General features: G+C 43.6%; 1 protein-coding gene across 4 annotated transcripts in view; it reads right to left on the bottom strand.

Moving 5' to 3' along the window:
- Nucleotides 1-208: 208 nt before the first annotated feature.
- ncoa2 (nuclear receptor coactivator 2) overlaps nucleotides 209-25,051 on the bottom strand; it is a 58,876-nt gene continuing 34,033 nt past the window's right edge. For 2 of the 4 annotated variants that reach the window (XM_038727490.1, XM_038727501.1), the window contains exons 7-22: nucleotides 23,885-24,067; nucleotides 21,990-22,091; nucleotides 20,467-20,607; nucleotides 19,995-20,142; nucleotides 17,275-18,631; nucleotides 11,838-12,036; nucleotides 11,417-11,623; nucleotides 10,450-10,653; nucleotides 9,941-10,070; nucleotides 8,738-8,912; nucleotides 8,323-8,619; nucleotides 7,748-7,825; nucleotides 7,105-7,561; nucleotides 5,541-5,718; nucleotides 4,756-4,960; nucleotides 209-3,524 (exon numbers count right to left, since the gene is read on the bottom strand). In XM_038727490.1, coding sequence (XP_038583418.1) covers nucleotides 3,513-3,524; nucleotides 4,756-4,960; nucleotides 5,541-5,718; nucleotides 7,105-7,561; nucleotides 7,748-7,825; nucleotides 8,323-8,619; nucleotides 8,738-8,912; nucleotides 9,941-10,070; nucleotides 10,450-10,653; nucleotides 11,417-11,623; nucleotides 11,838-12,036; nucleotides 17,275-18,631; nucleotides 19,995-20,142; nucleotides 20,467-20,607; nucleotides 21,990-22,091; nucleotides 23,885-24,067 — 4,073 coding nt within the window. In that variant the 3' untranslated portion in view covers nucleotides 209-3,512. The remainder of the gene's footprint in view (nucleotides 3,525-4,755; nucleotides 4,961-5,540; nucleotides 5,719-7,104; nucleotides 7,562-7,747; nucleotides 7,826-8,322; nucleotides 8,620-8,737; nucleotides 8,913-9,940; nucleotides 10,071-10,449; nucleotides 10,654-11,416; nucleotides 11,624-11,837; nucleotides 12,037-17,274; nucleotides 18,632-19,994; nucleotides 20,143-20,466; nucleotides 20,608-21,989; nucleotides 22,092-23,884; nucleotides 24,068-25,051) is intronic. The other 2 variants (XM_038727508.1, XM_038727513.1) reach the window with 2 other exon arrangements.

The following is a 25,051-nucleotide window of genomic DNA, read 5'->3' as shown; positions in this document are numbered from 1 at the left end:
AAGAAGACGACGACAGTGACAACATTAGGCCTATCACTTCCTTGTTGTTTCTGACAGTTACAAAGCTAAACACAAATCCTTTTCGTGCATTTTTATAGGCTATGTAGAAAAGAAAATGAAAGGTAGCCTACATGAGGGCCTTTAAATGTTTTTTTTAGCTCAAACCTTGGCTCTTCACTTTCAATCAAATAAAAGATGAGTCACTCGATTAAATACTGCAATAACATAATTCTTTATTTACAAGGCAAATAGCATCAGCGAAGCCATATTAGTTCACAACTTGCATAACTGTGGTTTTTAAGTTCTCTTGAATATCTAATTTTGCATAAAACGCTCACACACACGCGCGCGCACACACACACACACACACACACACACACACACACTAGGGGTACAAAGATGGATGCGGGTATACAGTGTGATTCCTGTGAACAATGCAGAAAAAAAAATCTCGGGAAAACACAATAGGCTTTCTTCAGAAAGTCCATATAGTATATTACATATTGCTTCAATATCCCTATGTATAATCTTTTCCATACAAACACTGAGGGGGGGGGAAATGAAATAACAGAGTCTTCAACCCAACACAGAACAGAGAGCAATGATGAGGGACAGGTTTAACCTTGACCTAGTCTCCACCAACTGGTGCACCCATTCAATATTGTACATAAGTCATTATACAAATTTATACAGACAGCGGTGTATTGTACAAGAACGAGAACGGACGAAATCTAAGGCATTATGCTAGGGGTTTTAGCATTTCAAGGTTGCATCTTAGCTCTAAGAAATTGGCAGACAATACAAAAGGGCATTTAAAGTTCTTCAAAACCATAAGTTAAAGACAAAAAATATTTGTTTAGTGGGTCCGAAGCCTGGATATTTGTAAAGGGGCAAAATCATTTATTTGCACCTGTCCTCATTATAAATGCTATAAAATGCATTGCTACCACATGGCTTTGTATCTTTTCAAAATCTTGACAATCTTTGGAAATTTGCAAAGGGCTGTGAATCATTCTTTAAAATGTCTCAAAAAGGCTTCTTCTGCACGACTGTATGATACAATCAAAACAGCATTTATCAAAACAAAAAAGTGTGATCTCCTGTAGGCCTACAGCAAAACAACTGCAGGACATCTGCAATGATGACAACCAAAACAATAATGCAGACTTTCCTTTGTCCAAAAGTTGACTTGCTACAGCTTCAAATTTCATTTACAACGTCATAAGTTTAAAAAAAAGAAAAAGAAAAAAAAGAAGCAACAATGGGAAAATTCCTACCTACATGCTGAGAAGAGCATAGTGTAACTGTACAACACCACGTTGACAATAACACCATCAGTCACATCCTTAGCATGACAATACATTCAGAATGATTCTTTCCTGTTTGATGCAACATCTACATTAGACCCTGTTTAGTGACATCATAAATTTCTTGTTTTCTGTGGGCCTCAAAGCATGCTAACCAACAGGTCGTCTCTCACTAGGAAAATAAAAGCTGGTAGAATTTCAAATCCAATTGAAAGGTGAGGATTATTTGGCTTGCTCCAAGTCTGTCCTGGGTTAAAATAGTTATAAAAAGTTTTGCTTTTTGAGGAAAGTGTACTTTTGAGGTTAGAGAAGATGACATGCTTTAGTTCTTGTGAAGGTCAAACCAAACCCCTACTGGGGCACAAGAATAGCACGTCATTACTAAACACTTTGTAGTTGAACTAACTGCCTGAGGTCATAAAATATGGCTAAGTGTCTGTCAGAGCAGGTCTCATGAACCGTGCAGTCTTAACTCTGACCTCTGCTATAGACGACTGGCTGGAGGCAGAGAGGGCGTGTGTCAACAAGGGGACCACAAACTACTTCCCTCTCCAGGCCTCAGCCAATGCTGCATAATCTAATAGGAACGCTGTGTGTGGATGTAGACTTTCTTGGTACAAACTGCAATAAAAAACTGTGTTTAATACTGCATCCAAACGTGGAGCAAAAAGGTATCCTTTTTATTCAGGAAACTGTACAAAAATTACAAAAAGAAAAACACAAATAAAACCCCAAGAGTGTCTCAAGTAATCATTATTGCTTGTTTACATCACACCAGAACAGTTTGCACCTAGCAGCTTGAATGAAGCATTTTTCACTCCAGACAACATAGAAAGCACACTTCTGTTAATTTTTTTTTGAGTTATTGTATGGCTGTATTGAAGTTGTCAATTTTTTTCTTCTTCTTTGTTGTGGTGTTCTATGCTAAAGGCAGAGAAGCAAGCGATAATCTGTACACTGTATACACAGCACACCCCCCTTACAACCCTTATATCCCACCCCCACCCGTCTGCATCGTACCAGAACATCAGAACGTGAAGGCTCCCACTCCACTTCCCAAAAACAAACAAAAAAACAAACAAAAAAAAAACCTGCTCTGCCTCAAGAGGCAGTTGTTACCAGACGGGGGAACCAAACCCTAAGGAATAAAATAAATAGGAAAGAAAATGTTTTACTTATTGTTATGTACAATCTCTGTAATTCATTTTAAAACCATATATGATTTTGACATCTTCTTCTGAAACTACAGGACCAAAGTATAATCCATTTTTCAGGTTAATAGAGGAATCTTCTCAGAAAGAATACAACCATTACTGTTAAAATTATAAAAAAGTGCCTCTTTTACACTTTTAGAAATATTTTTTTCTTGTTGCTACTAGGATAAAGAATCAACAATAATTAAAATGAATCTATACAGAAAAATAAAACTTAATTTAATACACTATATAAACCTCTTGACTAAATTAGTCTAATTATACAAATCACCATTCCACTCAAACCATTCTTCTGCAGTGTTGTTCAAGATCAGTTTTTTTCAACCATATCTTCTTTCTACATCTTAGCAAGAAAACAAAAACAAGAAAACAACAACAACTAAAATAATAATAAAATAAAGAACAGCAAAAAGGCAAATCCGGCTAAGTGTTTGAGCTCCATCCATAAATTTGAACATAACTTGGAGTCTTTGTGGAAATGTCACAAATGTGTGAGAAAGGTAGGACACAAAAGAAAAATCAGTGTACGTCTTTTTTTGAGATGAGATTGTAAATGGCCGCTGTCCACTGAGAGGAATACATTCATCAGAACAAGAGATCCCACCCACTGCTGCCCCCTTAGGTCAATGTCCCCCTCCGGGAGGCCTACAGTAAGTCACACAACGGTGAATGCAGCTGGACAGGCAGACAGACTGGCTCATCTCAAGGCTCTCCTCCAGGAGGGTTAGGCATGTTGGACAGAGATCCACAATCCTTCCCCAGCCCTCTTCACACACTCCTTGTGTCCGTTCGGGGCCGGGCTCCTCCGGGGCTGCTGAAGAGGCCCAGCCGGGACGGACGGCAAACCTGGGCTGGGGAGACTGGGTCAGGGCACGGCCTCGGCTGGTTCAAAGGGCAGTCGGATGGTTACATGTTTATACAATTTTTAAAGGGCCGACGTGCTCCTTGCACCAGCTGATCACTGAGGTTCAGGTTCAGACCTCCATGAGGGTCAACAGTATTTCTGCAGAGAAACAACGCATTTAATAAACAAGCAATCCAACAGCACGAGTGAATGGTTAACTTGAACTTGCAGAACTTGAACCTGTCTGGAGCAAATCAGCCATATGTGCAAGAGACTATAAACAATTAGAAACCATCTTGGAACACACCAACAGACAGTAAATCACAAAAGCCTGCACTAATGGCCAAAGGGTAAATAATTGAAATTATCTAAGTGCCAATATATTTCTATAATCCTGAAAGGAGGATAAATCAAGTGACAGATATACTGGTATGCTGCAACAGTCTGAAGTGCAGACAATCAAACAGCAGCACCTTGGTTAAATATTCATGGCGCTTTATTGGGCTTAAAAGCATCATGGACAACAACAGTGCATTCCACATACCAAGCTAACAATACCAGGGAGACAAAGGAAGAGGGATTAACTTGGATGACATTAAATAATCACCAGAAATGGGGCGCTGATAAAGTGTAAATATTTGTCCGTTTGCCTGAATTTTCAGTGAGTGAGGTCAGCTGTCTACGTGCGAGAGAAAGACTGAGCTGTCATCTTTCCAAATCAAATTTTATCCTGTGTGTAGAGGGTGTGCAGCTTTGACAGATCTGAGGTTTCCATGTTAAAGGGCTGATTAGTCTTAAGTCCAGACAGGCCAGCCTTTGAACATCATACAGTAACATCTATATAGTCTAAATGGTCTGGCTCTAAAGTGCCCACTGCTTATTACATCATTGTCCTCTAAGTTCAAGTGAAGCATCAGAACTCAAGCTAGAGGAGTTACGTAAACTACTGAGTAAATTATTCACCAGCATGGCTGTTCAATAAGTGTACCCAAACACTTAGGGTCTTACGATAAGACAAACACGTATATAAGCAGCCTGGAGTGCAGAGAAAGAAAGGTGAAGCTTTTAGTTTTTCTTGGTCCCCCGATTACTGTGTAAAACGGTAAGGGGTCCAATTTGTTAACCTCTAAGGCTTAAACTCTCGTGTGTCTACCTTATATTCCTGCAAGGGGCTAATGTAAAAGGACACCCTGAGGAGATTACTGGGCCACTCAAAAACCTCTAATTTGGTCTGGCCATTTTTAACGATGGTTAACTGAACACTTGAAAACAGAAAGCTATTTCTCCAGTGCTACATTTTGGATAATTCTCGACCCACCAGTTCCAAAAGAATCTTCATTTTTATCCCATTTAGAGAATGAATGTCTCAGGATTGGCCTGGTGTTTTTACCTGTTCTTGCCCCATGGAGGGCAAGCCGGGGGAGGGCCCTGAGGCCATGGACGTGACACTCATCTGTCCGGCCATCTGGCCCATGCTGCTGGTTGCCATGTTGGTGGCCATGGAGACGTTGTTGAGGTTCATGCCATTGCCGTTGTACATGTTGCTGTTATTCTGCTGGGTGAACTGCGGCGATGCCTGCTGCTGTGAGAACATACTGGGGAGAGGGGAGGAAAAGCAAACAAGCTGATCAAGATGGGCCAGCTCATTCTCCATTGGGAGCAGAAATGTTTCTTTAGATGCTCTTAGGAAAGTACATGTTTGGATGAACAGATTGAACAGTTCTTTAGCATTATTTAAAGTTTGATGTTTTCCAAACAGCATGTATTACAATTTCTTGAACCACCCGTGCTGTCACTGCTTGAACCTGCTGAGGGATGTAAACAGGAATTATAAGGATGCAATGAGTAATCTGCAGTCATCAGTCCTTTATTTCTCTCTTTTGCCTATCTTGGTTTATATTTTGGCAAATTTGTACGGTTAAAGATATGTCAAATTAGCAGTTCTTGTTTTCACTGTATCCATGGACAGACTGAATGAATGAACATCATGATGATTCTTGGGCAACTTCTGAAGTTATAGGGAACATCATTCTTTCTGTGATTTCTAAAAAGATACATTATATGGACATTTATCTGTAATGGACGTAAGATATATTGATATCCTTGAAAAGTGAATCTAAGGGTCTAAATCAGACACTTAGGGTTTATTTGGGAGTAAGTTCTATCCATCTTTACCTGTTGCCTCCCATGTTGCCCTGTGGCCAGCCGTTCATGTCAGGGGAGCCCTGGAAAGCAGTGTTTCCTTGGCCCTGCTGCATCATTGGGGACTGAGTGTGGGCCATGCGGGGAGAAAGCAGGGGGCTCTGTGGTGTGCCGGGACCTCCAAAGCCTCCGTCTCCCTGTTGGCTCATACCTGTGGTGGACGCATCAAGACAGGTCAACCAGACTGGACCTGCAGAGACGCAACTGCAAACCAATGTACTGACTGGAGCAAATGTAAGCAATCCACGTTATTTAAGCTATCATGCCATGTGAAGACGAACGTTCTGGCAGGGAATGAGCGACTGAGCAAGCATGATTATTAGTATGACTGAAGAATGCCCGTTCCAGTCTGCATTCAGGATAACTGACATATTTTGACAATATTTCCTACATGCATGTAAGCGGTGAACAGGCAATTAACTAGGAATAATGGGAATGGGATTAAGGAGATGGTTTAGGAAAAAGGGGAAAAAGAGAAGTAATGTCTAGTGTAAGTTATCGCTCTGTACAAACCCACAGGCCAGAATCAGATTAAGGAGTGAAGGATAGTTCAAACATGTCATTATACAAATCAGTATTACACTAGATTATCAGATTATGCCCAGATTACACGCCATGCTGTCAGACAGACAGGTACAGCCTTGATTACTGCTCTGCCTGCTCACAATCTTAGGAGTCAGGTGTCAGTGTGTGTCATGAGTTAAGCTTCGATTATGTTCCTGGTGCCCTCTGGTGGTGCAAGAGTGTACAGCCAGGACACCATTTTGGACAGTGCACAGAAATGAGTGTATATGATCCACAGACAGTATATTACTGGACGAAGCCACCCCGCTGATTTGAATGAGAGCAGTGAAGGCAGTTTTGGACCAATAAAATACTACTACAGGACTACTTCCTGTTGGCATCAGCGTCTACTGCGCATGATCGTGCATCATAACTGTAGTTTAATGATGTAGAACAATGGCAGAAACACTGCAATTCTGGTAGCTGCGGGAACAAAAAGTCTCATGGCTCAGTGTGTTTGTCTGACTTGGATCATCACTGATTAATCAGCCCACCTACGAGGTTCACCTGTCAAACACCAATGCAGCGTCACTGATCGCTGTATAGTTTTTTTTTTTAGATTGCCGAGAGTTTAGAATCTAAGCAATACGGTTACATCTCTCATGTGCAACGGGATGTCACAGGGTTTTGACGTCATTTTTGGGCCTACATGGAACCCTCCATGCAGGCTTTGGTCGGGTTCACGGTCCGATCTCTTGATATGATCACACTTCCTGAAAACAACTCATTTGTTGTAAAATTGAAGAGTAACATATGCAGTATGATTTGGATCATTCACTGGCTGCTGATGATAGAGTCATCAGTATGTTACATTACAAATCAGATGATAGCCACAACTAAAGAGCAAGTGACGCTGTGCAACTGGAGTCACGTTGACGCAGAGACACAATGGCGCACGCGCACACACAGACACACAGACACACACAGGTTTTAGGGTTAAGTGTGTGGCAGGGCTGGGTTGTGGGAGCAGTACCTGAGTTGGGAAACTGAAAGGCACTGTGCTGCATTTGGGGGCTGAGTACGGCCCCGTATTGTCCGCCCATCATGTTTGTGTTTCCCATCATCATCTGTGAGGAGGTGGTGGAGGAAGAGGAGGAGGTACCATGCAGGTGGAGCTGGGGGTTGGGAGGGAGAGAGGGCAGGCTGGGGGAGAGAGGGGAGGAGAAGGGGCTGGTAGAGGGAGGTGGCGAGGCCAGGCCTGTACTGGTACCGTAGCTGGGTGGGTATGGGAACTGCTGGGGGTTGGCCTGGGGGATCCGGGGGTTACTCATGCCTCCGCCGGCCATGCTGGGAGGCAGGTTGAGGCCCTGGGCCCTCATGGCCAGGCTCCTTTGCTGCTGGACCTGCTGGGCCTGCTGCTGCCTCTGTCTCAGGTGATTACTCAGCAGCTCCCGCTGACGCTGTGCCAACATCTGAGCATTGATGGTCCCCTGGAAGTGGAAGGGGAATCATGTGTAAGAATAGAGGAGTGCAAAAAAGAAAGTGCGACATAGATCTACGTTAAGAAAGTCTAATTGTGCCTCTGCAACATATACAACAAAAAGTCAATAAAAAACTAAACATTGCCTACAGTTATGCCAGCATGTCTGTGTTGTGTGATGGCAGTGGTGACCTACCTGGTTTGGAGCATTGGATCTAAGAGGTAGGTTCACATTTGACACACTGCTCATCTGAGTCAGCATTGGCTGACGGTTCTGGTGGGATTAGAGACAGAAGAAGAGGTTTAGATAAACACCATCCTCTGATGAACTGAAATATCGTTCAAATCCTTAATTCCTACAAAAATACCCAAACATACCAATTACTTCCAGCTAGTCAATAGGTAAAGTGTACACACTATACCAACAATAAGTATCCTACAGGAGACAATTTGTATTGAGATCATATTACAAAGATTTAATAAAAATAATGATACCATTAATGGATCTAATTCACTTTTTCCCCATGGCACATAAGTGCAACATAATGTTTATTCCAGTAAATGCCGTGAAAGACCAGCAGGTGGCAGGTATACCTAAATGTCCCAATTATTCCTTGTGTGCACAGAAGACCTGCCAAAATGTCAACCTCAAGGATAATTACACAACTCCCATCTGCATGTTCAATCACACCGCTGCTGATCAAACAGCATGGTTACATCACAAAGACTAAATCAATGGACAGTGTCAGAACAGCTTAGATGTACGTGTACCTGCTGTGACTGCAGCCGGTGCTGGAGCTGCAGCCGTAGTGTGTTGGGCTGGTTGGGGACGACACCAGCCGGCCTGAGACCAGGCCGGGCCTGCATCCTCATCATGGGGTAACCTGGCCGTGGACCCATCTGGCCAGGCATTGGGTGGAAGCCTTGCTCCTGCATAGGGGCACCAGGGTAGCCCCTTTGGGCCATGTGGGATGTTGGGGGACCAAATTGCTGGGTGTATATGGGGGGCTTTTGGTCTAACATCATGGAGGGGTCCTGGGGGAACTGTTCTGGGTCCAGTGATTGGCTCTGAAACAGACCACAGAAACAGATGAAAAATTTAGAGCCTAAAAAATTTTAAATAAAAAGTCTCTAAAAACCTATAAAAATAAATGTGACGATGTAGGTTAGGAAGGACGGATCAAACCTGTTCTACCAGAGCAGGGATCCCCAGAGCACGATCAATCTCCTCCAGGCCATCAAAATCTTTTAGTGCAGTGTACAGCTGGGACATTAGGGCGCCCTCGTCTACTCCACTGCCATCACCAGAGCTGAGCCCTGTACTACACAGCAGATCATCCTGGGGAGCTGAGTGCACCGGCCTGGGAAAAGAAGAGACAGAGAAGGTGCTTAGTATATTTTCTCAATGAGAACATTTTGTCCACTATATAACAAACTCTTAAACTCTAACAACAAAAATACTGATATAAGGAAGTCTTATGAGAAGAGAAATCTTAATCTTAAAAGGGACAATTTGGCACTTTTTATGTGGATGTTCAATAAGTATTGAAGGTAAATGCAGTTAACTGATGCCATGAATTCCTCAGTACATGCTGTAGTTGGTGATACAGAAGAACAACAGGCTATTTCAGCGTGGATTTCCAACTTCCACCTCTGTGTAGCCAGGGAGCATGCTCTAGATGCCGCTCTCTTCGCTTGTATTGCAAAACTAGCTACATTTCCAACAGCAAAAATATCATCCCAAAACATGAGTGCAGGGAATATTATGGACAAGGATACATGCTACATTACATTTGGCTGACGTATTTATTCAAGGCTAATGTTGTACTACTGAGGGGCAGTCGAGAGAAACTGTGTTAACGTTACGCAAAAAAGTTCAGCAAAAGTTGAAGCAAACTAAATAACGAGAGTAGTAGGTTGGATACCGGTAACGGTTTTGTCATGTTGATTTTTGTGGAACGTCATACAGCAGTGCTAGCTCAGCTAGTGTTATCGCTGTTGTTATACGGTAGCCCGTTCAGCCAGTGTGTGCGTGTGTGTTGCTGCTGTATGTAAATTGACTTGATAGACATGCCCTGATGGCACTGTTGTGTAACTTTGATTAGCACCCAGCGGCTAGATGGCTCAGAGCTGCTGTGGTGTGTTGGATGGGCGTGGGCATCAGAAGCTTGCGTGCAATGAATCTTAAATGTAGGCACTGATGGCATGGCCCTGTAGAAGAACTCTGCTTTCTCTGTTAAAATAGTACGCACCAAGTAATTCATTGCTAGTGCTAGACACATTTAAATGAACCCTTCAATTAATATCGTTAGTGACATGCAATGGTCAAAATTAGTTAGTTTTGCACTATTAATAACATGTAATCGTAATTTTCAAGTAAGAAGCTTACCTGGCCTGGTTTACAAAAGCTGTCTGCTCAATTGGCATCATGCTGTCTGGCCAGGGGGCTGTCTGGTTGGGTGGAGCCTGTTGTTGGGAGAAATGGTGGCCGGCCATACCAATATCCATATCAGGTTGGGCTAAATATAGAAAGAAAAAAAAACATATTAAGCCATGGTTGTACACTGCTGTCTAAAGTCAATTCTGAATTTCGGTTATCATGAGGAAAACAATATAACACCCTAAATAATGATCAATATTCTCTTAAACCCAGAACAACCAGCATACAGCACTGCCTTTCATATCACATTAATTTCTTGTTGCTGTACTATGGTTGGCCACTGGGTGGCAACCTTTAACCCTCAGCAGCAATAACATTATACTGTAGGTGAGTTCTTTTCCTCTGCGCCTCACCAGTCCCCCTACACCATATTACTATATTACACTACTACAATATACAATGCAGGTGCTTTCATCATCTAATTCTACTCCTCTTTTTAGGGTGTATTGAGCTCTCACCATTAGCCATCATTGGGGATTGGAGCATCTGTCGGGGCCCTTGTTGGCTGTTGGGCCTCATGGGAGTAATGTTTGGCACCATCCTGCCCTGCATGGCACCTTGCTGCCCAGGACCGGGCGCTCCCAGAGGAGGGGCAGAAGCGGAACCCACCCAGCCCTCCTGCTGCTGCATGCCCGGCCGTGGACCACCTGGAGCCATTAGTCCTAAAGGAGCAAACACACATAAGGAGATGAGAAAGAGTGAGCAGTATCTCAGACTGGACTTCAGTGGATATCCTCTGTCCCCATGATGCAATGGTATAATATAAGGGGAAACACCACCTATATAGTACTGGGGGATGTTTGAGGACTGCTAATATGTGGGAGTGACATTGAGAGAAACTTTGTGCCAGCGTGGGTGACTGAACATTTCCTGTCACAGGAAGTGAGTCACTGCGCCGTAACATGATATGTCAGAGGCTGAAAGCGACACAGATAGGGGGGAAAAAGGTCTTTCCTCAGAATTTGGAAAGCAGCAGCAACAACTTAACAAAATAATGCAATTTCGCTTCATCCACTGGTTTTATTGTGACATTGCCAGGTTGAAATCACACAAAAACCTGACATAATGAGTTGTAATAGCCCAAACTGAAAAAAGGCCATTAAACTACTATGATACTACTTCAAATTAATTAAATTTCTAATCAGATTTTAGTGCTTTTAGTTCAATGCCTACTCTAGTCTAGCTCTTTTCTTGAATGTGAGACAACACACATCAACTAAAAGAGATTTCTGTATTTTAGTAACCTTGATGTTTATGTAAACTTATAGACATTTTGTGACTATGTCCAGGACACTGTATCAGACCACACCTATAAAGAAGTCTGTCACTCTGTGGGCTGGTCATTCCCATTTAATGTACAGAACTAAATCAAAGATGGAATCATTATTGGAAACAGACACATATATGCATAACTGTCACACCCACCTGTGTTGACCATACTGGCCTGGTTAGTCATCATGCCGTGACTTCCCACCATGCCTTGCTGCTGTTGCTGCTGTATGAGAGTGTACGGGCTGGTGGCCCTTATGGGGTATTGTAATGAGGGATTCTGGGGTGACACATTCATGTCTAGAGACACGCTCCTCACAGGCAGACCCCTGCCTGGCTGGCCTGGTCGGACACCTCCAAAGTCTGAAGACAGGAATAAGAGTTTTAGCCAAATATGTGACGAGGGAAAACTAAATAAATAAAAAAGTTCAAATGATTTGATTGTTATGTATTTAGAACTTTATATTATTACACTCATGATGGGAGTATTTTCTGAACACTGTAAAGTTTTAATATCATGTGGTCTACTGTGAGGGGGTAACCCTTGTGTGAACTTCTTTGCAAGCATGGGACTCACTCGTTGGGCCCATGCCAGTCCCGATGCCCCTGTGTTGCTGCTGCGCTGCCATGCCAGGATTGGTCTCGGACATCTGCAGGATGTCATTGATGATGTTTTGTTTGTCCATGGGACTGGGCAGCGAAACAGGCCGCGGCTCACAGAAGAGCTGCGGCTGAGCATTCTGCAGGTCGTTCAGGATGTCATCCAGCTCTGACGACTGGAGAGGCCAGAGAGAGGCAGAAAAAGGGAAAGCGTGAAAACCAGAAACAGATGAACCACTTAGAAACCAATTGCTGCATCACCTGCAGACGCACAAATATACATGTGACAGGCATACACATTTACTGAGAGCAAACTTGGTCTGTAAACACTTGGAGTCTTTATCTGGGAGATGGAAACAGCAGGCCTGGCCTTGTTTATATTACAGCAGTTACCCCGGGATAAAATGGACCACTTTGCATCAAATCTAGGCCACACTTTTCTTTGACTTAGCTTATCAGACACATACTACTCTTCACTTACTTTCTGGTGTTCTCAAACTGAAGTCTTTTTAAAAGTCTACAATTTATCAGCACATATGCTATATCAATTTATTTACTTTTGTCCGCATTGAGAAAGAAAAGACAGAAAAGATGTGGCTACTGATGCTGCTTTCTGCTGAGTAACACGGGAGAGCAGCATGAGGCGACAGGAGTTTGATTGGTGCCAAAGCTTTAACTGCTCTCTGCCCCCCTACTGCAAACAGCTGGACTGAGCCTGCCCAGTACAGCCCAAGGCTACATTCATTCGCAGCTGGGCTTTGGACTATCTGGACAGTTTTTGTTTAGTTTTCACACAACTATCTTAAACAAAGACAAGGCCATGCTGTGATCTGGATTCACTTGCTGAACTGAAGAATGAAAAGATTACTGTCTTGGAAACAGTTGTTTTTGTTTTAGGACACAAGCACCGTCTCCTCTGTATTTCTCTCTCTCTCTCTCTCTGACACACAAGGGGTGGACAAAATAGTGGGAACACCTAGATAATGCAGTCGAATACAACACCAAACTGATACAATTTCAAACATTATTATCTTTATAAAAGGCAACATTAATACCAGCATTATTGTATTGAATTTAGACAAAAAAATGTGGGTTAGGATCAAAATTGAACAGAAACGTCAGTAGTGCTTCCTAGAGGGACCTGAGGGACTTTAGATAAATAAGTTGCACTGGCTGTAGCTGCCCACAAGAGTGCAGCACACATGGAATCACTGATAGCTCCTGATCGTGACATACTGTATGGCAGGAAAACAGCACACCAGCCACTGTTCCCATGTACTTCAATGTCCTGCACAACGACATATATCGGTTAGGCATGTTAATGCTATTGAAGATTACAAAGCCGCCAAAAATGCCTAAGAGAACGGCCGTCTTTAGTGGCCAAGGACTAAAACCTACATATTTTTTAATGTCATTTAAGACCTTTTGCTACTCCATCTCCCAAGATTCTGTTATAAAATCATCTCCATATACACAGCAGCAGACACACTGCTGATCACTCTAAGCAGCAGACAAGCATACAGGATATGTGGGAGAGCTAGAGAGAGTAGCAGAGTGAAGGGGTGGGGGGGTGGGGGGGTGGCGGTGGTGGGAGAGAGAAAAGCCCTAATGAGGTCAGGAATGATGTAATGCTCCTGTACTCTCAGTTTGCTCTTTTCCTCCTCCTCCTCCTCCTCTACAATTCTCTCTCCTCCCACTTTCTATTCTGTCGTCTTCTCTACTTGCTTTTACCCTTAATGGGTCCCATTTCTATCAATCCCGGTTACTCTCTTCTGTCAATGCATGTCAGCACATGTAGTGCAATCCATGCCCTTCTTTTCCGCATCGCAGGCTGGTATATTGTATCTGGTTAAAAAAGCGAGATATGTGTAAGGCCAAATAACCATTAAATATTTTGTCTCAAGCCATGTCCTATATACAGATCACTATTAAAGTACTTCACATCAGAAGGGTACTCTCGCTGGAAAAGCAGCTAAAGACATACTGTACAGTACAAGATGCAGTTTGTTTAAGGGTAGATGTATGTTCAATTCAGGCACTCTCTCTTTGTTTATCCCCACACACCCAACAGACATACAAGAATCTCTTACCTAGTTGAAAAAAAATAGTGAAAATGTTACTTAATCCTCTTCAATTGTAGTTACTTAAATACAGATACAATTATCAGCAGCACTTCTAATGGGCCCACTTTCATGTACTTTGACAACGCATTGACTCACTGATACACTGTACACTGGTACACATCACAGTGTTCTTAGAAAAAGCAATGGCCAACTTTGTCACAGCAGGGCGGCAGCGGGGTTCTGCCTAATGTGTACTCTTTAACATTTGACTTGAATCATCTGGGACTTAAACGATCACATCTGTAAATGAGCGAGTTGTAATCATTATTATGTGATCCACTTCCTGATCCCAATTTCAAGTACAGTATGTGCCCTAATGTCAATGTGCACTTAAGGTCAGTCGGACCATATGCCTCTCTGACCGATCCTATGCCTTTTCATAAGAAAGGGAACTGAGAAACAGGGTGGTTAAAGCAGAACTGCCACTGTCAAGTAAGGCAAAAGGAAAAGTAATTTCACCCAAGAATCGTGTTGGCCTTTTGTCAGCTAAAAATACAAAAGGAATTTAACAAAAACAACTTGGCAAAAATCTACCACACTTTCTGAAAGAGCTGAAATGGCAATTCTGAAAGTCACAAGGATGGCTGCAACATTAATTGCAATCCTTACGTACCGCAAAATTTGAAGGTTAGCTGCAGTGTTTGGGAGTGTCACTAGAGAGTACTTCTTGTTCCATCGTTGTTGCTGGTATTTATTATGAGATGAATCTCAATACATCATTTATCATTATTTGTACTAACTGGTTAGTTCTCGATATTTTGGGGCTTTGAAAGAGAAAAAGTGCCATCAAAAAGGGGAAGTCGGTGTTAGGTTGCAACATACTGAATGGTTATGTTTTAATCCAGGACTGGTGATAAAGTAGTATTCCAAGAAATCAGATTTTTACATTTTCACCTGTATAAAATTCTCTTTTCTGATGGCAGCGCCTACTCTTCAAGTAATGGAGGAGCAATTATTAAAAAAAATATTAAATCTCCCTTTCTTATGTTTCAGAGGATTACTGGCTCCACAGTTTTTGACAAACAACTTACCAAAAGGACCAGAGTGTACTCTATAATTACAGATAAATATTTGCTTAATGTGACAGATTTAACTGATGTGATAATGAAGAATGCGTTTACTGTCATGCCATAATACGTTGTAGTATAAAGAGAAACTGAAACATGAACTAAATTAATTACATGCATGTAGTGGAAACAGGTTTATTCAGCCTCAGTAGACAGTGGGTTTACACAACGCTGTTTGGGAACACGAACAAATCAAACACACAGATAATCCTGCCTCCCGTAGGGCCACGGGACTAGATGACCATACCTATACTTCCTTCAGCTAACAGCTAAGCCACTACCACTGAGCTCTGCTCTGATTTCTCACTTAGCTCTGCTCAAGCCATGAATTATTCAGCCCTCAAACAATCATAAGGAGGAGGCAGAGGGAGGACGAGACAGCGGAGACAACAGAGGGCGAGGTGAGTTAAGAGAAGAATGAGTGGACTTTTAACTAGTACAGTCAGCTTTCACTAGTAAAGAACCGAAACACACTCACAGACATGTAATGGCTCTAATGAAGTCGTGGCTTCGATCATGTCTAATGCCCCTTTTTCTGGGTTGGAAAGCTCAGACAGTGAAATCTGTTAAGCCAGAATGAGCTGTCACCATCAAGCTACGAGGGCTTTAATCACCATCATATCATTTGTACGGTCAACACAAGGCATATATTAACCAATTTAATTTTGTTATGTGTAGTACATTGTCCACTTATAGAAAACAAAACCTTCAGTAGCAAGACGTAAATATTAAGACCCTATTTATCCCAATTTCCATTTCCCTCTATTGTTTCTGGTACGTAGCTTGTTCTACAAACACACCACTCCCTCTCCCCTCTATCTCCATGGTAGCAGAGAGGACATGCAGGAGCATATGGCTCATCATTTTCACTCTGCCTGCCGAGGCTGGGCTCTCCTGGGGGTATCTACACCTCTCTCATCTCTCCTTCTTTGTTCAGTTCAACAGCAGCTTTTATTATCCATCCAAATCACCGTTTCCTATTCTTCTTATGTACCCGAGCACATACTGCACATACAGAGCTAGCGTGCTTAGCTAGCTGACATTCTGTACCACTGCCTCTTTTGTCTGCATGGGAAAACCACAGTTTCTTCAGATATGTGCGACCCTTTAAAACAAACACACTGACTCTGGTTAAACCTGCCAACCTCTCTGCAAGTTTCTCCAGACCAGGATCAAGAGTTGTTAGGATAATGGATGAACAAGGATGACCATATTGTTGTTGACATTTAAATGGTATGGATGTCACCTAGACTAATGGCTGGTTTAAGAAGAGGGAGGTAATGAAAGAAGCAAAGCGTGCAAGATGATTCATGTCATTTTGTGTAATTCTATGCAATTCTGTGGTTTAGCAGTGATGTGTGTGATATAACTACATTTGCTAGACTCATGTCTTAACGTGTGTTTAGTAGAGCGAGTCGTGCACAGGTTTCCTTTGTATAAAAGGTTATGGGTCTCAACAAACACTTGTTTCTTTCCTGCATTAGAGAATCAGCAGGCTGAAGCCTCTGCTACACAGAAATGTTGAGTTTTATCAGCAACAGTACCTCCTTACTCCCCTTTACTCTTTCCTACACTTCTCTCTCTCGCTCAACGCCAGGCCTGACCTAAGCAGAGGATTCTGGCCAAACGCAAGCAGGATCAAATGGCTGGAGAACCACAGGGGCTCCTTCCAAATGTCACAGTTGTTTGAAGCTGGCGGAGAGCTCCCTTCAGTTTGTGCTGCCAACACATAGGCAGTGAAAGGACCAGATGTGTTTAGATGTGTGAATAAAAAATAAAAAAAACCTTCCGACACTAAAGGACAAAAACTTAAATCTGAACGTGACTATAATTTTATATATATATATATATGCCACAAATGTCTGTCTAACCTCTACACTACCAGACTGTCTGTGTGTGTAGCTGTAGCATCCTGTGTGGACATGGGACTTGGAGGAGCCAACATCTGCTACCTAACCCAGATTAACGATCAGACAGAGAGAGGAGGCAAGTGGAGCAGTGCAGGGCAAAAAAAGTTTTGGTCTTTGCAAACAGGCTGAAGATAAGGAGGTTACAAAATCAGTTTGAGGGCAGCTCTAAATCTTTTATCATTTCAAAGATGGAAATGTAACAAGCCATTTTTCAAACAGGGAGACAAAATGTTTCTAACACCAAAACACCAAAACAACAATAAGTTCCTTTTAATGTGCACACGAGGTGGCATAAAGATTTTGTAAATACTGACCTGTTCAGCCCGGTCGTATCCTGCGTCCTGTTTCTCAGCCTTGACAAGGGGGTGTTTGCCCCCTTCGACCTTCACTTCCCCAGGCTCCAGCTTAGGGACCTTGTCCTTCAGTACAGTATCATCCTTATCCAGTAGGTAGCGTAGTAGGGCATTGTCTTTCTTCTTAGGGCTCAAGGGCTCCTGCTTGGGTGCAATTTCTCCCCCAGAAGCTGTACTACCAGCACCCTGGGTTTGGTCTTGGCCCAGCTCTTTGCCTGTGGCCTCTGCAGTGAGTTTAGCCAGGTCCACAGGGGATGTACTGTTCTGAAGCAGTTGGTGGAGGATCTTGTGTTTTTCTTTAAGGGATGTGGCATGAGTGTTCCCTCCATTGTGGCCACCCCGGATCCCTGTACCAGCCTGGTCCTTGCCCTCACCTCCTGCGCCAGGAGACAGGGGTGTTTCCAGAGGTTCTGGCTTGGTGGTGAGCAGTTGCAGTAGCTTGGTGTGGCCCTTGTTGTCATGAAGGCGGTTGTGAGCATCGTGGCCCTCGGAGGGCCCTTCCCTCTCCTCCTTAGGCTCAGCTAGGTTGCTCTCTGTCTGGCCCCGGGGGGGGCCCTGACCCACCTCTGTGTGAGGTCCAAATGAGTCTCCTGTGCCACCACAAGCACCATTGCCTCCTCCAAGTTTTGACATTAGGTGAGTGTTTACCCCTGACCCTGGTGTGACACTAGCTGGGGAGCCTATCTTTCTGTCCGGAGACCCCAGTGTGTGTGCATGAGGGGGCCCATGCCCGTGTCCTACACCGTGGCACTCGCTAAGGGCCTGCAGAGCTGACAAAGAACTGCTAGTGTAGCTGTTAGCATGGGTGCTAGTTGTGCTACTACTACCTGCACCTCCAGGCCCTCCACCACACATCCCCACTGGGGAGGGTGAGTGCAGGCCTGTTACACGAGGGCTGCCTGCCCCCCCAGGACTACCTCTGTGCCTGGGTGACAGCATAGAGTTCTGTTGAGGTGGATGGGGCCCACCAGCTGGGCTGGGGCTAGCGCGAGAGGGGCTGTTCATCCTCCAGTTGGGGCCCTGCTGTGGCGGTTGCATGCCCCCAGTGTGGTTGTGTGGTGGGGGACAGCCAAAACGGTAGCCCTGCATATGGCCCCCCATGGCTGCTGGCTCTCTGGGGCCAGCAGGGCCTGGAGGGGAAAAAGGCGTACTGTTGCTGCTGATGGTAGTGTCTTGGCCTTGAGGCCCCGAACCCGGCAAACTGCCTGGGGTTGGAGGAGTCATGGAGGGAGTGGAGGAGTTCATGGGTTTGGGAGCCATCCCTGTGGCCTGACTGCCAGGACCCATGTCCTGGCCCATTCCACATACTGTCTGCTCCCTTGAGTTAAAAACACAGATAGTACATTTGATTAGTTTAACAGTTTTCATTACCAAGATGTTTCCATAGAAAGTAGAAAATTGGACACTGTAAGGTGTTTGGGATTATCCTGAGTAAGTGCAACATTGTTTTTGGAAAAGGGTCATTGTTGATGATTATTTTGCTGTTGTAAATCTACATTGTACTGGTGGTAGAAGTCTCAGAAGCAACTGAGTAAATACTGTCAAAACCAGTGATGCACCGATCTGACTTCTTCAGTCCCGATACCAATACCAGGGCTTTGGGCATCGTTCGATGCCAAGTACTGATCCAATGCCAGAATAAAATGAATAAGCTGTATTCCACACTGTGAGGAAGAGACTGGGAATCACTTTTATCACTCCACCTTACTTAACAACCATGTACCTTGTTACAATTTGTGTCTGTGTTCCTTGGTTGAGATAAGTGAGCTTGGAGAGGGTGGAAAAATACAACATAAACTGACGGCCACGCTGGCAATGGGACTTCCACAATGCTTCAACTTTATCAACCCCAGTTGTATGGCTACGGTCTTATCATATTTCAGTCAAAACAGAGGCTACACATCTTTCAAACGTTACTCATTGAGTTGAGAAGCGTAACAAAAACAGGAGCTCAGCAACAGACATCCATTCACGTACTGCTTAACCTACTCGAGACAGACTGCACGCTGTCTGTTGATGGGTTTTTTTGTATCAAGGAAACACAGTATCTCTTAAACACATTTCACAATTTTGGCTGTAATAACCTACAGGCGACAAGAAACACATAGTTCACCACAGTGTATACAGCCAGAAATACAAAACTAGGCTTGGGCAGTAAAACAATAATTACAATTATTGCAATTTATTTTTTCTCAATAACAAATTTTCAATGTTTCAATTTAATTAATTGAATCACAAACAAATTAGCACTTAATTGTTGTTAAAGGAAAGGGACTGAACTTTATTTAAACTTTTACTCCTGCATGTGTGTTGAAAAATGATTTTATCATAATTGTCTTGAATGTTCTACCACAGATTTGTGAAGTGATCCACTGTTTGGCATCAAGTGTTTGTGCTGACCATAAAGACAAGTTTAAAACCACAATTATGTGCTTATACCAAATGGGAAGGTAGAAAAGTATGTTTTTAATTTCCTTTTTAATTAACTAACCTTTATATGTCAGATTTTATTGTGACCCTATTCCCTAAGACCCAGACCACTAGCTAGCATGAATTTACATATTAACCCATCCACACAACAGGTCGTGCTGCAGGGCAATAACAGGCTAAAACATGTAACCCAGTTCATGCTGTAGTTTTGTCTCTCTTTTTCTGACACAGGTGTAGGTAGCGAGACATACCTCTGAAGAATGTGCTGGGACATGTAGAGCTGGGGTTCACTGGTGGCGGGCGAGCGCACCAGTTTACTCTTGGTGTGGGCTGACACGATGGTTCCATCAGAGAGGGAGAAACGGTAGATGGGGCTGAATGCCTGGCCGTGGCGGAGCACTGAGGACACACATGTTTTTATATGAGTAGATGTGCACACAACATTTCTTGCGTAGATGATTCACTTGTATACGATAATGAGCAACCCACTCTGGGTTTCCCCACTTTGTATTGTTAAGGTTTTCAGCTTTGTTGAAATAGTGATTTGATTGAGAGCCTCAAAGCAGCAGCATATAAGAGACTTTAGCTTAGGTTAGAAGTTGGTTTGACCCATGATCAAATCACTATTTGATACACATGCAGTCGTCTGACACCAAGACCAAAGGAAGGAATTATCAAGAGCCAAGAGTTAAACAGGATACTCTTTGTAGTAAGTGGCATTACCTTCCTGCTGATGTCTCTTAGCAAAAGACATCTCTCCGTCATTCTGCAGGTGGAACCTCTGGATGCAGCGCCTCACCAGATCCTCCCAGCCCGGCTTCATGGACGCCCTCAGGAGACTGGTATCCAGGGATGTTATCTTACCTAAACACAGAGGACCGGATTAGGGAGGCCTTATTCAGAAATGGAAGTAAGGATATCTATAAAACATGCACAAACCAACACCAGCTGAGCTGATGGGGATTGAATGTCTCTCTCCAACATAAATATGTACAGCGGCTATAGAAGATGTTCTTCACTTGGCCACTCTGCTGCACAAAAGCTCTGTAGTTTGATCTTGAAAAACTATTGAGGATTTACTCTATTTACATTCCGAGTGCAACTTGTCAAGAGCTTTAGCTAGAAGTTTCTTCTGTAAGTAAGGCACTGAAATTATCTAAGGTGGCTACACAGAATTAGACAAAGCAAACAGAAGAACAAATAGGGTCAGTGCAAATTGTTGCCATTTAGAAACTCGATACAACAGGTAGAAGGATTCATTTTAAACATCACTAGGTCAGCTTAGTCTCAACTATCTGTCCAAACAAATACACCCATGCTACGTGTGTAAACACACGCACTGTCACTCGTAGCAGTGTAACAGTTTTCCCACAACAGGCTGCAATTTAAATAGAGGCAGTGATGCATTTAAAAAGGGCCGACAAGCAGACTGCTGCTTGAATGACAGCCATAGGGACAGACTACAGCCTTGTCACACAAACATTCATAAGTTCTAATGGGCAAAAGAAGACTGCAGGAGAAATACTTTTTAATCAAAGACATAAAAACCATACTATTGATTAAGAGTCAGATGTTTATTTTATTCATAAATGTGCAATCCTAGCAAACAGGTAAACAAATGTAGGCAAGCATACATGCACACCTACAGAAGTCTAGATGAGGAACTACAGTAAATTACTAGATAGATAGATAGATAAAAAAGTGAGGAACTTTGAGTGTGTCTTGTGTCTGTATGTGTATGCCACACAAAAAATGGTAGCAACACATCAAAGAGCAGGTAAAACTCAGACAACTGTCTGCATTGATGCGCCAGTGTTCAGACAGATACTTTACCTCCCAGAGTGCAGACAGAGGTGGGCAGTGTGTTCAAGTAACAAGTTCAATCCTAAGGGCCTTTACCAAGGATATAATAATCTTTAAATACCTAAACTGTAGTGTGAAGTGATTTATAGGCTGGCGACAAGGGATGAGGTGGTGCTGAGCATGTGCCTGAGTAGAGACACTTTTTGCAAAGCAGCTTTATTCAAACAGCTGTATATGTGAAAATGCAGTATGCAAAGGAGAGCAGGGGATCTAAAATGGCTACTATGATCGCCATGCCCTATTAGCCTCTACTGGACACTGTTTTTCTGTGCGATAAAAAAAAAATACATTTTGTCTGCTGGAGTAAGAAATCAAGTTTACTGTTAATGTTCTTTTTCACTGTATTAGATTGTAGTTTCTGGCTGTGTGACTGGTTCGTGTACCTTGCAGGTCCTGGCGTGTGGTAAAGCTCTCATGCGTGGGAAGCATGGGTCTTTCCTTCATGGGCACCCTGCGAGCCACACAGATCAAGCATGACTGAAAGTCTAAAAGAGAGAGAGAGGAGGAGAGAGAGAACAGAGGGGACATATGGAAGAAAGAAAAGAGTAGGTAGAGGATGTAACAAAGAGGACAGGGCAGAAACAGAAGGGATAAAGGGGGATGGGGAGGAGAGAGGAGAGGGGGGAGGATGGGGGCGTGAATGATAGAGACAGAGGGAGGGAAAGAAAATTAAATGTATGTTATTCCCAGGCAGCATAATTAATACAGTTATTAATGAGCATGGGGATCAGGGCTCTGCTCCTTTCATGAGGAGGAGCAGCCATCACTGGCAAGGGAAATGACGAAGTGTGACCTTTGAAGGCGCGCGCGTGTGTGTGTGTGTGTGTGTGTGTGTGTGTACGTACATGTGAGTGCATATATGCGCGTGTGTGTGTGTGTGTGTGCTCTGCTCACATACAGTGCCATCTCACAGAGACAACACCTCCGTTGGCCCAACATTAAAGATTGCCATCGCTCAATCATGACAGTTGCCTCTAACACACACAGATACATGATACCGCCAAGTCCAGGACTGAGGTGACCCCAAAAGGTCTGCCATCCAACTTTCCTGTGCCAGTAATACCCACGAGCCCACACATATGTCTGGCAACATAATGCATGCCAGGGCTGACACACAAACCTCACTTTGACTTGTAAACAGAGCATCTTGGGTGGTCCGGCACTAAGATCTGTGAATCTTTCTAAATTCTCTTGGGTTTCTTTCCCTCTCTCTCGTTCGTTCGTTAGTTCCTTCCTTCCTTCCTTTCTTCCTTCCTTCCTGTCTCTGGCTGGACAAATTCCTGCAACTGTAACCACTGATCCTGCCTTGCTACTCTCACACATACACACAAACGCTGACACACCTCTGGCCCGGAGCCAAGTCAGTGTATTTGCCAAAGTATGGCTGGCAAGCAGCTGGTGCACAAAGGAAGCCTGAGAGTGAAACATTTGCATTTTCCCTTATTGTTTTAATTAACCACTGAGTTATAGTTTGGCAGTGGGAAATTATAGTGGCTCATTAAAGCCACTGAGCAAATAGGATTTAACTTTAAAATATTGCATTTTTAGAGCATTGCGTATCACTGCTTTTCAAAGTGCTGGGAGTTTTTGGATAAAAAGGACAGTCACTTGTGATGGAAATTTACTCAAAACTACAGGATCTCAAGTTCCCATCTAAAGCCATTAAAACCACTGGAAAAGCCCAGTGACCTCTCAGTGACTGAACACTGTAAGGAGAGCAGAGACAACATACAATTTAAAATCATTTCCCAGGAAAGGGGAGCAGATGTTTATACTAGTGGCTACTTGTGTAGCGTAGTGTTGATGTGCTGCTGTGTTTGAGAATGATTTGAAGGTTATCAAAAGGCAGCTACATCCTTTCCTTGTCCAGGTTTGTGAGGGATGTGCATGAATTATAGATAGGCTTTAATGACAGCTGCCCAGCCGCTCTTCTCCCTCGTGTCACTTAACTTTTCATGGATAGAAGTTGAGTGGCACCAGTGCTGCTCTTCATCAGTTGCTTATACCCCTTTTCACATGCAATGCCAGTTATACGGCTAAATATGGATAAATCTCAATGATCTATTCATAATAAATCTAAATGTAAATGGTTGCAACTGGTTATTGATTATTATTATATACGACAATTTCCATTCTGCAGTAATCATTTTCTGACAGTTCTTAGACCGAAGCAAGCCTCTTAACTACTTTGTCCTAATCAAGGTCTCTGAGGTACACCCCCACCCCACCCCCACCCCTCCCCCACAAACACACACAATCTCCCTCTCTCCTTCCATACCGTCTCCTTCCTCCTTGATGGACTTGGGCTCTGAAACGGCAAAACACTGCATGGTCTCGTATTTCTGCTGCTCATGCTCGTGCGGCTCATCCTGGCTCTCGCTGTGGGGGTTGACCAGCATTCGGCAGTTGAATGTGTGACTGTTCCTCCTCGGACCCTCGCTGGACCACGGGACGCCATTCACTACAGGGGAGCAAGAAGGAGGCAAGGGAGATTTACAATGTGGCTTTCCGGGGATTTTTATTTGATGAATTTTACTGCAGCCAAAGCGAGGAGATCGGGAGTGAGTGAGCCAAGTGAGGCTACCGCACTGAATGTGAAAGACATAATGAGAGCAAGACAGAGAAAATGAAGGCGACAAAAGTGTAAAAAGGAGAGAGCAGTTGCTGGGTAGAGATCAGTCATAATGAGCAGTTGGAACCCAGTGCCATCCTTCCACAGCCATGCGTCACAGCCAGGCCTCCATATGCATGTCCTCTAAAACATCAGTGCCAATCTTTCTTCTTCTCTTCACTTACAGGGGCATGAGCAAACACGCATGCGCGCGCGCACACACACACACACACACACACACACACACACACACACACACAAAAGAAAAAGAGACATGTACAGTGAGACACACACACATACACACACAACTCATTTAACTCTTAGCAAACTCGCATCACACTCCATCTGGTTTGTGATCTCATTCAGTGCATTGATAATCTCCCAGTATCTGGGACACAGCCCACTGATCGTTTCCAGGGTACTCCGCTCCCTGCTGCTCCCCCCACCCAGATGGCGGGGGCACTAAGACCTCAATCCAAGGCACCAGGAGAGAGGAAGAGAGGATGGGGAGAAGTGACTTAGAAAGAGTTGGGGCACGCTGACATACATTACAATCACCTCTTGCACAGAGGATATGGAAAGGTAGGATGTGGAGGAGGAACGGAGGTAGGTATGAAAGAAGAGAAAGGAGATGGGGGAAAAGAAGAGGGTCACACTGGAGGAGAGAAAGAAAAAGGCAAATGTCTGTCTTACAGAAATAAATGGCCTGTTTCCATGAGATGAGCAATGCAAGGATAAAGACAATGCTTTTCAGGGGGAGGCTAGGACATGAGAAAGAAAGAACATAGGAAAATGGGAACTTAGTGAGAATAACACAAATTGAAGAGAGGGGAA

Source organism: Micropterus salmoides, unplaced genomic scaffold (genome assembly GCF_014851395.1).
Source record: "Micropterus salmoides isolate LMB-PRFRI ecotype aquatic unplaced genomic scaffold, ASM1485139v1 Ms_hic_scaffold_1, whole genome shotgun sequence".
Classification (NCBI taxonomy): Eukaryota; Metazoa; Chordata; class Actinopteri; order Centrarchiformes; family Centrarchidae; genus Micropterus; species Micropterus salmoides.
Note: the sequence above shows the minus strand (reverse complement) of the source record. Positions and strands in the feature narration are given on the sequence as shown.